Source organism: Pongo abelii, chromosome 15 (genome assembly GCF_028885655.2).
Source record: "Pongo abelii isolate AG06213 chromosome 15, NHGRI_mPonAbe1-v2.0_pri, whole genome shotgun sequence".
Lineage (NCBI taxonomy): Eukaryota > Metazoa > Chordata > Mammalia > Primates > Hominidae > Pongo > Pongo abelii.
Window position 1 is genome coordinate 42,753,350 of NC_072000.2, and position 12,741 is coordinate 42,766,090.

Here is a 12,741-nt window from a genome sequence, read left to right on the forward strand (position 1 = left end):
TCAGAGAACCCCCAGTTACACAATGTGTCCTGAACATACATGGATACCCTCACATTTAGATAAGTTAGTAACAATTTTTTAATAATTTCCCCTCTCTTAGAGTTGCAGTTTATGTCTTGAATATCTATGGCACTACATTTTTTTTGAACTGTTGTTTAAAACTAAAGGACTAACCAAAAAAACATATCATTCCATCAGTGGTACAATTTAAGTTTTTCCTGCTCTGAAGTTTTAGATAAGATTAATCGGAGAACAAAATATTTGCAAACAGTACAAATCAGGCTTGAACAATGTAGAGTAAAATACTGAGCTTTAAAATCGCTCCTTAAAAATTAGTACACAGAAAATGTAGAAAAAGGCAGGCAATTTAAGAAAATATTTTTATTTTTAATCAAATCAAATCAAATAAAGAAATATTTAAGAAAATAGACACATAGAAAAAAAAACCAAGTCTCAAAGAAAAGCAACAGAAGATGCTGGTCAGTATAATCCATAGGTAAGGAAGAAAAAAAAATAAAAAATATTTAGTAATGTAACTTTAGTGTTGCATACCTTAATATTATTCTATTCACTGGATAATAATACATTAAGCCTAGAACAGCAGTTGTTTCAATAGATAAACAAATGAGGAAGAATGAACAGAAGAAAGGAGCTTAATTTCATAAACTATTAAAAAGCAAACAAGAAAAATAGAAACATCTGTAAAATAACTTGATAAAATCATAAAGATGAATGCAAGTCGAGCATTTGAAGAGCACAAAAAGTACATATGCATGTATACCGGATACACGGGAAATGAAAATAAAAATGTAAAATGGGTGTTAGAAAGGAAATAATACGGCTGGGCGAGATGTCTCATGCCCTGTAATCCTAGCACTTTGGAAGGCCGAGGCAGGAGGATTTCTTGAGGCCAAGAGTTCAAAACCAACCTGGCCAACATAGGGAGACCTCGTCTCTATTTTTTTTTAATTTAATAAAAGATAAAGAAAGGAAATAATCCTAATTTGTCAGCAGTTTAAAAATAACTGAAAAAATACCATGTTCATTTAAAATAAAAGCAAGTGCAATAAGCCATGGAATTTCATTTGTAACAGCCAGTAAAGAATGCATTTGCTTTTGACACTATATAGATACCAAATACCACACCTAAATTTAATGCTTGGGTACAACTAGAACCCCTCCCCAATACACATTTTCAACTGTGTCTTTTATACCATTTTTCTAGGAGAGAACTGGGGTATGTATGATCTGATATACAGTATTCAATGTTACCAGGCCAAAGTGTCTGGAGTTTATTGGGAGGGCAAAAGGAAATTACTGAATCAGACCTGTATTCAGAAATAGCACTCTTGTTGCGTGTGGAAAGTGAATTGAAAAGAGGGATAGAGAAAAGGAGACTGGAGAAAGTAGGCTAGTTAGGAGGCTATTTCACCAAACCATGTGAGATATAATGAAGGCAGAATAGCAGTAGGATAGAGAACTGGAAACAGATTACGGAAATACTAGAGAGGTTGAATTTGTACAACGTGGTTACCAAAGATGTTGAGGAGAGTAAGAGTTGAAAATGATTCTTTGGTTTCTGGCCTGAACTGGACAACTAAGTACACTCATTAGATGCAATCTCTGAGTCTGGAGATATGAGAGGGAAGTCTATCAATTGGGGAACTAAACAGAGAAATGTCAGCTCAGTTTTGGAATCTGCCAATAAAAGAATAAATTTATCCTGTTACACCAAAATATCTGTGTACACAGATGATGTCTAAGATCATTTTTAGAGATTATGCCAATAGAGGTAGTAGGTTCAAAAATGAATTCCAAAATAGTTGTGGGTAATATACCAAAGCCTCTCAGTGCTGCTAATAATTTAGCAAATATTCTTTATCTGTCCTGCTGTATTAGTCTGTTTTCACACTGCTATAAAGAACTACCTGAGACTGGATAATTTATGGAGAAAAGAGGTTTAATCCACTCACAGTTCCACAGGTTTAACAGGAAGCTTGACCGGGAGGCCTCAGGAAACTTACAGTCACGGCAGAAGGTGAAGGGGAAGTAAGCACATCTTACCATGGCAGAGCAGGAGAGCGAGCGAGCAAAGGAGGAAGTGCCACACACTTTTAAGCAATCAGATCTCACGAGAACTCAATATTATGAGAACAGCAAGGGGGAAATCTGCCCCGATCCAGTCACCTCCCACCAGGCCCCTCCTCCAATTTGACATGAGATTTGGGCAGGGACACAAATCCAAACCATATCATCTACGTTCTTTAAAAGGGTGCTGTGGTCTAAATGTTTGATTCCCTCCAAGTTCCTATGTTGAAACCTAATCTCCAGTAGACATTTAAGAGGTGGTGAAACGGGAAAAGTCCCCTTATCCCCTTGGCAGGGTGTACGATGGGGGTGTGGCTGGCTTCCTCAGTTCCCTAACGCTCAAACCTCAAGGAGGAGCATGCAGACAGGCAGGCTGTGGGGCTCCGACCCCACAGCAGTGTTTAGGGGTGAATGTTCACAGCTGAAGCCCCAGTGGGCGTGTGTTACAGTACGCTCTTTCACTTTAGGCAGCTTGTGTCAGCTCAATTAGATCCCCTGCCTTATCTCAAGGACAGAGGGCTTTCTGTATCCCAGGGTTTCTTGCCTTGGTGTACGGGAAGAATCGGATCCCACGTGGGCTTGGGGAATGGGTGCAAGGTTTTATTGAGTGGAAGTTCTCAGTAGATGGATGGGGAGCCAGAAGGGAGATGGAGTGGGGAGGTGGTTTTCCCCTGGAGTCAGGCAGCTCAGCAGCCCGGGCCCTCCTCCGGCCGCCCCAGCCAAACTCCCTGTCGTTCCACTGGTTGGCCTGCCGGTGTCTACTGGAGTCTCCCGGTGTGCTCTTCTGCCGGCATGCCCCTCTCGACGTCCTGCTGTTTTTGTGTTCTTCCGCCAATGCGTTCCTCTTGATATCCAGCTGCATGTGTGTGCCCGCTAGGGTCTTGGGGTTTTTATAAGCACAGGATGGGGGCATGGTGGGCCAGAGTGGTCTTGGGAAATGCAACATTTGGGCAGGAAAACAGAAATGCCAATCTTCACCTAGGTCTGTGGGCACAGGCCTGAGGGTGAAGCCCTAGCCAAGGACCACGCCCTTCCCTTCCTAGCACTTCTCTGCCTCCCTCCCAGATCAGTGGGGCCTTTAGGAAGTGATTAGAGCATGAGGGGTACACCCTCATGAATGGGATTAGTGCTTTTACAAAAGGTGCCTGTGGAAGCTTGTTCACCTCCCTCCCTTCCACCATGTGAGGACGCATAGAAGGTGCCACCTACAAAGCAGAGAGCCATCACCACACACCAACTCTATGGTTCTCCTTGATTGTGGACTTCCCAGCCTCCAGAACTGTGAGAAATAAATTTCCATTGTTTATAAATTACCCAGTCTAGGGTATTTTGTTCTAGCAGCGCAAAAGAACTAAGACAGGGCTAAACATTCAACAGTCTATGTAAGTAGATAATAATTTAGAAATAGATACATTATACACAAAAATGATCCCAGGTGATTGCTTTTAAATGGTAAACTAAAAGGGTATATTTGTTCATCCTTATCCCTAAATTCAGCTGTAATTGATTTAGAAGTAGAGGACAGTTTAGGGCTAAGTACCAAGACAAGAAACAATGGCACAACACTTAAGAACATAACTTAAGAGGCCAAGCACTTAAAGAACATAACTTAAGAGGCCAAGCAAATTAAACAGGTGTCATCATTACAATGTCTTTCCTCAATTCAAAATACGTGAACTTGGCCAGGTGCAGTGGCTCACACCTGTAATCCTAGCACTTTGGGAGGCTGAGGCAGGTGGATCGCTTGAGGTCAGGAGTTCAAGATCAGCCTAGCCGTATTGGTGAAACCCTATCTCTACTAAAAACACAAAACTTAGCCGGGTGTGGTGGCAGGTGCCTATAATCCCAGCTACTCGGGAGGCTGAGGTAGGAGAATAGCTTGAACCCAGAAGGTGGAGGTTGCAGTGAGTCAAGACTGTGCCACTGCACTCCAGCCTGGGCAACAGAACAAGACTCTGTCTCGAACAACAACAACAACAAAAAACTATATGAACTTCTATCTCCCTTTTTAAAAACACACTAGCCTTACAACAAAAATGAGTAACTATTGGGAGTGATAAAAAATACTCTAAAATTGATTGTGGTGATGTGGTTACATAACTTCACAAAAATACTCAAAACTATTGAATTGTGCACTTTAAGTGGGTGAAGTGTATGATGTGTGAATTATATCTTAAAGTTGTTATTTTTTAAATGAGTAGCTTTTAAATCTAATGATTTTAAATACTCTAATTTTACATTAGGCTTCTCAAGTTTTACTAGATTTCAAAATAGCCAGAAAAACAGTGAAAAGTATATTTTATTGGCATTTAGGCCTAGCATAGTTCAATTCAAATAAAATATAACAAAGCAACTTATTTAAGCTAATTGAATATAACATATAAACAATTTTTTCTTAAGTTTCTGTTTTACCATCATATGATTGTGTTCATGCAAGTACAATCATTAAAACTGTCCTCCTAAGCATATATCATAGCACCACCTTTTATTTGCAGTACTTGATATGTAAATTTCATTGTCAAAACATATCTGGCTTTATCAATGTAAACATATTTGCTACAAGTAAACTTTAAAGGTAAAAGTGAATACTAATGAATAAATCAAAATAGAACTGAGCATCACATGATATAATTAAGCAAACATTATATAATACTGTTTCAATAAGAACCACAACTTAATACATTTCACAAAAAGGAAGGAAAAACAAAAAGTAATGTGTAAACTGACAAAATAGTGTTAAAATACTGAAGGATATAATGTAAAATTTACCTCAGAAAAACAAGGGGAAAACAACAAAATCATGCTGTGAAAACTAAATTTGGTTTAGTAGTTACAACAGTCATTTTACTGCAAAGGCTTACTAAAATGCACTCCAACAAAACGATTTATTTTCTATCTCCCCTTTTAAAAAAACTACTGTGTTTAGTCACATAAGTTGGATATTTTGTGGAAATTTCACATTTATTGTCAGCTGCAGGACTGTTACCCAAAAAAACCTTTCTTCTCTAAACTCTTTCCAAATAACCAAAAACATTATCATCATGAAAATTACCATTATAAAATCAAATAATTCCTAAACAAATCATAAAAATAAATCTGCCTTAACCTAGTAAGTACAGAAAAAGTGTATATATAAGTGCTGAAAATTACAGAAAAATATTCAATGAATAAGCAAAAATGTTCACATTTACCATTACTATTGTTTTTTTGCTTTCTGGCTAAAATTAAGGAACAAGTTTTTAAAAGGTGAGCAAGGAAATTCAGTGCCACTTTGGGTCTGTCTGCAATATACAAATGAGTTACATCTGTAGTACAAGGCAGACTCTATTTTTTATTAAACATAATTAAGTTATAAAGACTTCAAATTTCTAGAACCAGTTATAACACTGTGGTAAGCAAAATAAATTTGTTCTTATTGCTCTCATTATAATTCCAGCTTAATCTACAAATGTGAACACTTTCCATATGTTGTCTCAAACCATACTAATACAAAAAATATAGAGCAATATCTGTTGGTTTCCACAGATAAATGGAAAAAGGAAAAAATGAAATTTGAATATTATTTCATCTTCTTAAGTGTCTTTAACATGTTTAGCACTTCAAGCAGCACTGGACACAGCAAGTTTCTTCAAGTGATCCATAAACACTTGTAAACTAACATCATCTGTAAGAATAGGTGCTCCAGACTCCTAGAGGAAAAAAAGATATTTGTTATGATTAAAACATAGGGTGATATCATGGAATTTATACACAAATGTTTAAAATAGACAAGGAAATCATTTGAAATAGAACAATGCCTATGGTCCTATTAAATAAAAAGAATCTAACTGGCCTCTGTCCCTGGTTCCTGGGAGGGAGACTCTACATCCTTAGAATTCCCTGATAATAGGAGTGTCTTTATTCATAGGCTGATGGGATCACATAGGAGTTTATGCTATGAGATGAGATGAATCAGGATGGCGGCTAGTCACCACAAAGACTAACAATGTAATTAGAGGCTTGGGGCTTTTAAAAGAAAGCCTGACCTCCAGACCCTTTCTCCCTGGCATTTTAAGAGAAATCCCAGCTGGAAGGAAGCAAACTCATAATATCATTTTTTAAATAAACTATGCTTCTCAAGTTTTCAGGTCGTTTTAATTGATTTCTGTAGGTTCCAAGTAATTAACAAGAGTTAGGGAAAATTCCTATTATCCATTTTAATAAAAACTGTGTTGACAGAATGACCTTGGTAACCCAATCCATTAACAATGAAATTTTACTTCAGCAAGAGAAGGTATTTCTAGAAGATTTTTAATCTGAATTTTAAATTTTTCTTCTTATACTCAAGTTCTTATTAATTATAAACATTCAAAGTCTAAAACAGGGAAATTAAGTAATTTCAGCAAATTAATGGCAAATGTGAGATGAGAACTTACAGCTCCTGTGATTCTAGTCTGGCATAGCCACAAACATGCCATAACCTCTCCTGAATAAAGGGAAATCAATTTTATCATATGTTTATTCAAAAGAACTTGAAAGATTTGATAATGAACGGAGGCGATCCCTTACTGGGATTAAGGGCATAGAGTCTGGAGCCAGAATGCCTAGGCTCAAATTCTGGCTCTGCCACTTCCTACCCACATGACTGAAGAAGTTACTTAAACTATGTCTTAGTTTCCCCATGTGTAAAACAAGGATAATAACAGGACCTATCTTACACAAGTTGTTGTAATGATTAAATGAGTTAAATTCTATCAAGCAAACAGAACAGTACCTAGTACACACAGTAGACATACAACATGTTTTAGCTATTTTTATTGTTCCTCCTGTTCAAAAATCTGTAACAATGAAATACTTTTCTTTATTTTATATGCATAGCTAACACAGAGAAGCACAAGTCTCGAAACTGTAACCTAAACCAGTAACAACCTCATGGCTCTTACTTTTTTCTTCCTGTAACTATACCTGATTTTATTTTCATTTTACAGTGTTTTCCATCTCAAGTCACCCAATCTCAGAGCCATTTCTCCTAGTCAAGACAAAATATATGGATTTCCTAATTTATATACCACAGACCTCCTGCTTGAAATGATAAATACCAATGCTCAATTCGCTTTTATAAAAAATTAGCAGTTAGCTGATCTCAACTTTTCAAATGGACCCTTTTTCTATTTAAAATATATCCAGGATTAGGCAGAAAGGTACAAGCTTTACATTATTTAGTATATGAGGCACTACAGCAACAGAGGCCTCCAGCACCCTCACAGAAGTGTTGCAGTGGTGCCCTCTTACGGCCGTTCATGGATAATACTTATCATAGGGTCCTTGATTTCTGACCCCCAAAAAATCCTGTAAACTATTAGAGTCCATTAATTTTTAGTAAAATTCTTGGTTACTGTTATTTCCCTTAAATGCAATCATCAAATTAACTTGATTAAAAATTCAGAGTCTGGAGTTAGACAGACCTTGGTTAAAATCTAGACCCTGCCACAGTTTAGCTACATGATCTTGCATACAATACTTAATCTATATGAGCCTCAATTTCCTCTCATGAAATATAGGATTACTAGTATCCACCTTATAAAAGTTAATTAAGTGAGAGTACACTAAAAGCATAGTGACTAAAACATAGTAGATTCAGTTTATTAGATATTATGATTATTAAAATATTAACATCATTACTCATAAAAATCTTAAGAAAGACCTGAGCACTCTTATTTATGCCTGTAATGCCCCTACTTCCAGGCAGTAACAATCACACTTCAGAGTTTAAAATAGGTTTCTTTTCCCATGTTAAATATAAGAAGTGACTTTTTTTTCATTGATAATAGTGAAAACTAATAGCTAACATTTACTGAGTATTACTGTCCACTTCAAGCACATTTTATTAAACTCTATAGACAAGGAAGTGAAAACAAACAGAAGTAACTTGCAGAGTCTGCATTTTCCATTACCAGCCTTCCACCCCTTCCAAGATTACTTTTTATAACCTCCCCACCTTTTAGAACTTTTGGACCTGGGATTCAATTTATTCATCTATATTACAAAAACTCTTAACTCCTAGCCACCTCCACAGATTTCCAATATTCTAATCCCTGCTCTCTCCTGTCCAGATCTATTGTATTCAATATATGCTATGTTTAAGGTCCTATGGAAAATCAAAAATGAAAATGACAGTTATTGCCTCAAGTAATTAATAATCTAACAGGAGCAATGCCATAAAAAATGGAGGTGGGAAAAGGGACGACAGGACAGGGATATTACACAAATTCAATCATGCAATTGTAGGACGGTGCTATGGTTTGAATATCTGTCCCTTCCAAAACTCATTTTGAAAATCCCCAATGTGGCAGTATAAAGGTGGGGCCTTTAAGAGGTGACTGGGTCATAAGGGTTCCGCCCTCATGAAACAATTAAAATCTATTCATGGATATTCCCAGGCACAGTGGCTCACACCTGTAATCCCAGCACTTTGGGAGGCCGAGGTGGGCAGATCAAGAGATCAGAAGATCGAGACCATCCTGGCCAACATGGTGAAATTCCATCTCTACTAAAAATACAAAAAAAATTAGCTGAGTATGGTGGTGTGCGCCTGTGGTCCCAGCTACTCGGGAGGCTGAGGCAGAAGAATCACTTGAACCCAGGAGGCGGAGGTTGCAGCGAGTCGAGATCGTGTCACTACACTCCAGCCTGGCAACAGAGCAAGACTCCGTCTCAAAAAAAAAAAAAAAAAAGAACATTATGGAAGCATGCTCTAGATATTTTTAGTAAATAAAATAGGCCCTCACCACTGCTGCAAAAGCCTTTTATTAATCTTCAGTTGATTTTTGTATTCTTTAGAACTGTTTTTAATCTTTTCTAGTTTTTTCGGCCCTTAACTTCAGCCTTTTTCACTCCTAAATAATCTCATATTATTGAAAATAAACAGGCAATTATCCAATGTGAGTTTTCACTCCACCTAAAAACCTTTCTGTCTTCACCCTTCTTACCTTTTGCTTTTGCAGAAATAAGTGTCCTGCCTCCTTACCAATGCTTAACCTCCATATACTGCTTATGATCATATTGTCTCCTGAGGATCTTAAATATCTGTTCTTTTGTGTCTTTCCTATGCTTGGTCTCCAACTAAGTTCTGTGCCCTTACCGTAATAACAATCATCTGCCTATCCTACTGCTTATCCTCAGGTTAAATTTGCAAAAGAATCATTTATACTTTCGACCTCCGCTTCTTTGCCACCAATTCCTTATAAATTTATCTTCTTCCTCAACCACCACACTAAAGCCGCTTACAGAAGGCCATGAATAACCTCCTAGCCATCAAATCCAAGCACCTTTTCTCACTCTGTATCCCCCTTCAATTGTCTGTGGCATGTCAGTTTACCTCCTTCTTCTTCCTTCTATAAAGTCACCATTTATGACATACTATTCTTTTCATTCTGCCTCTCTGATAATTCACTAAACACACTCCCCTGAAGTTTTTGTCTCATCTCTCTACCTCTTTCTCTTCAGACAAGCATTTACTGTGATGACTTTAAGTATCACCTTTCTCATTCTTGCCCTGACCATCAGACCCAAATTGCCAACAGCCCACTCAACATGGCCATAATCTATATGGTCATCTTATTGTGGCTCAATAAGGCCTTCTAGATAGTACCTCAAACTCAGTGTCCAAACCAAACAATTTCTCTCCACTCTCCCATTTATTGACACGTTTTCCTAGTCACTCAGGCTCAAAACCCCAAAATACCTTGTTTCCCCTCACCTGTTTTTTAAAAATTCAAGACTACATTAAAGTTGAGAGAGAAGTACAATAAACACCCATATAGCATACCTACATTCACTGACTGTTAACATTTTGCCACATATGCTTTATGTTTCTACATTATTTTTCCTTTTTTTCTTCTTTTTGTTGAATAACTTCTGGAAGTTGAAGCCATCATGACATTTTATCCCTAAATACTTCAGGATGTATCTCCTAAGATCAAGAAGAATCTCCTACATAACCACACCATTATCACTCTCAAAAAATTTAATAATTCTGTACTAGTTATCTGATATATGATCTATATTGAAATCTCACAAATTATCCCAATTATGTTCTTTATAGCTATTCTCTCCCTCTAATCCAGGATCCAATCAGAATTCAGATTTTGTGCATAGTTGGCATGCCCTGGAATAATTACTTTCCTGCAACTTCTAATCAAGTCCTATTGAGTCTACTTTTGAAATATCTCCCAAATCTATTCCTTTCACCATCTTGCCTTTACTCCTTCTCACTTGGATTATTTTCATAAATATACTTTCAACCTACAGACTGCTTCCATTCAATCTTAAGATTCAACTAGACTAAGACTCAAATCTGCCCCTCTGTCCACCTTCAATGACTCTCCATTACTTACCAAATAAATACTCAACTTCTCACTCCTCAACCTGACATTCAAGATCCTCCAAAATTTAGTTGTACAACACATTTCCATTTTATGTTCTTCTAGTCAGCTCTACATGTAGTCTTTTATCTTAGCCCATACTATTCTCTACCTAGATTTCCCTTCCTCATGCAATTTCCGATTACTGAAATAACCATTCTTTAAATGAAATGTTTCTTTTTTGTGAGCTCTTTTCTGATTACACACCCTCTTCCTGCTACCACCATGTGACCTCTTTCCATCTTCCTCTTCTAACCTTTGTAATACTTTATAGCTTTCTAAGGACAAATATCCCATTCTGCCTTGTAATTTACTTAGGTATGTATCTTATCTCTAATATTAGACTACAAGCTCTTCAAAGGCATGGGTAATAACTGCACCCTAAAGAGCCAATACAAAGTCCTAAATATACTGGACACTCAATAAATGTTGATATGTTATACCAAGAGGTTAATACTTTTTTTTTTTAAGAGATGGAGTCTTGCTATGTTGCCCAGGCTGGTCTCAAACTCCTGGCCTCAAGTGATCCTCCTGCCTCAGCCTCTCGAGCAGCTGGGATTACACGCATGAGCCACCATACCCAGCAGGACTTTTACCAAATTAAACTATATCAATAATGATTTGCAGGGTTCCTGCCCCTCCTGCTCAACTATGATCCCTGGCCTCTCTTGGCTTATTGTGGCCTTTTGTGGTTCACAACCTAGCATTAAACTTGAGTCACCACTTCCTATCTTATACACTTTATTGCTTTTGTCTCAAGGGTATAGTGCTAAACTTGGAGTCTATTTGATAGGATCACTTTTTTCCTATGGTGTCACCAAATATTAATTCTGTTTTCTACTCTCATTTTTACATTACTTTTCCAACAGAAATCATTACTAAATACACATGAAAAAAATGTAGCTTTCACTAAAATAACAAACAATAAATACACAAAGAAATAATTTCCAAGACCTGCTATTTAAACTTACCTGCCCCCAGGCATACATATTATTATGAGTCTGTGAAGGGTTGACTTTTGAAAGAAGGAAACGGGCCTTAAAAGCAAAGAAGAAATAACATTATCCATCAAAAATGGTTTCAGTCAATATCAGCTAAATAATTATATCATGCAAAATCAATTTTATTTAGTATGTGCTGGTAAAATTAATTTTATTAAGTTAATTTTTAAAAGAGTAAACTTTGAAATGTATAGGTCACTATGTGTTACAAATAAATAATAAATGCACCTCTTCTCTCCAAATCATATGTCCAAAATAACAAATACATCGTTGAGTCCAAAGCTCAGCATATAAAAATTATGTGTGCAACAATTATGACAAGGTTAGTGTGAAATTACTAAACACTCAGTCAGAAGTTCAAAATCCCAAATAACGATAAAAACAAAAGCCATGAAAATCTGTATGTTCTTTTGCTTAAAATAATAACCCTTAAGCTTTCTTAAACCACAGGTGATTCTATGAGACAAGTGATCCAACATTTCATCCTTCTACCCACTATGGCTTATCATCATGAAAATAATAACCAGAATAAAAGAGGAAAATGGTAATACACATAGTGAGACATCAGTGAAAGAACCAGTAAGATTTTTAATTCATAATGGAAGCACATAGACAGTAACATCTTTTGAAATTTAGTATCATACAAAATCTTTTTCTACTCTCTAAGGAATCAGTTTAACCTAACAGTGAAGAGCACCGGCCCTGGAGTACCAGGACTCAAATCCCACTCCTGTATTTACTGTGTTCCCTTGGCCATAAGTAACCTAGATCTCAGTTTTATTATCTGTTAAATGAAAATAACACTAGAATTCTTATGAGGATCAAATGAGATAAGGCATGCAGAAGTACTTTGCAAATTCTCAATATGAAATAACTGTTATATAAATACAGTAAAACTAATAGTAATTATCATTTCTGAGTAACAGTTACTGATATTTGCTACCTATTTTATAATACTGTACTAGGCACTAGGGAATACAAAGCATAGTCCCTGCCTTCAAAGAGCATGTAAAACAAATTAATAACAACTTATAATTAATTTATTATAACTCTTATAAGAATTACAAAAGAGAAGTAAGAAGTATTTTATGAGAGTATGTTAAGGAACCTAACTTAGCCTTCTGAAGGTCTCAAAGCAACTGTGTATGTATGTATATGTATCTAACCTATATGTATCCTCAAAATCCTAAAAACCACAAAACCTTTTCATAATACTAGTGTTTTCCTATTACATAAAATTTTATTTTCTA

At 36.4% G+C, this 12,741-nt stretch overlaps 1 protein-coding gene across 1 annotated transcript in view; it reads right to left on the minus strand.

The window, feature by feature from the left end:
* Nucleotides 1-4,369: 4,369 nt before the first annotated feature.
* SEC23A (SEC23 homolog A, COPII coat complex component) overlaps nucleotides 4,370-12,741 on the minus strand; it is a gene marked incomplete at its 5' end in the record, with an annotated part of 71,019 nt that continues 62,647 nt past the window's right edge. The window contains 2 exon segments of the mRNA NM_001133206.1: nucleotides 4,370-5,777; nucleotides 11,462-11,527. Of these exon segments, the coding sequence (NP_001126678.1) occupies nucleotides 5,688-5,777; nucleotides 11,462-11,527 (156 nt within the window). The 3' untranslated portion in view covers nucleotides 4,370-5,687.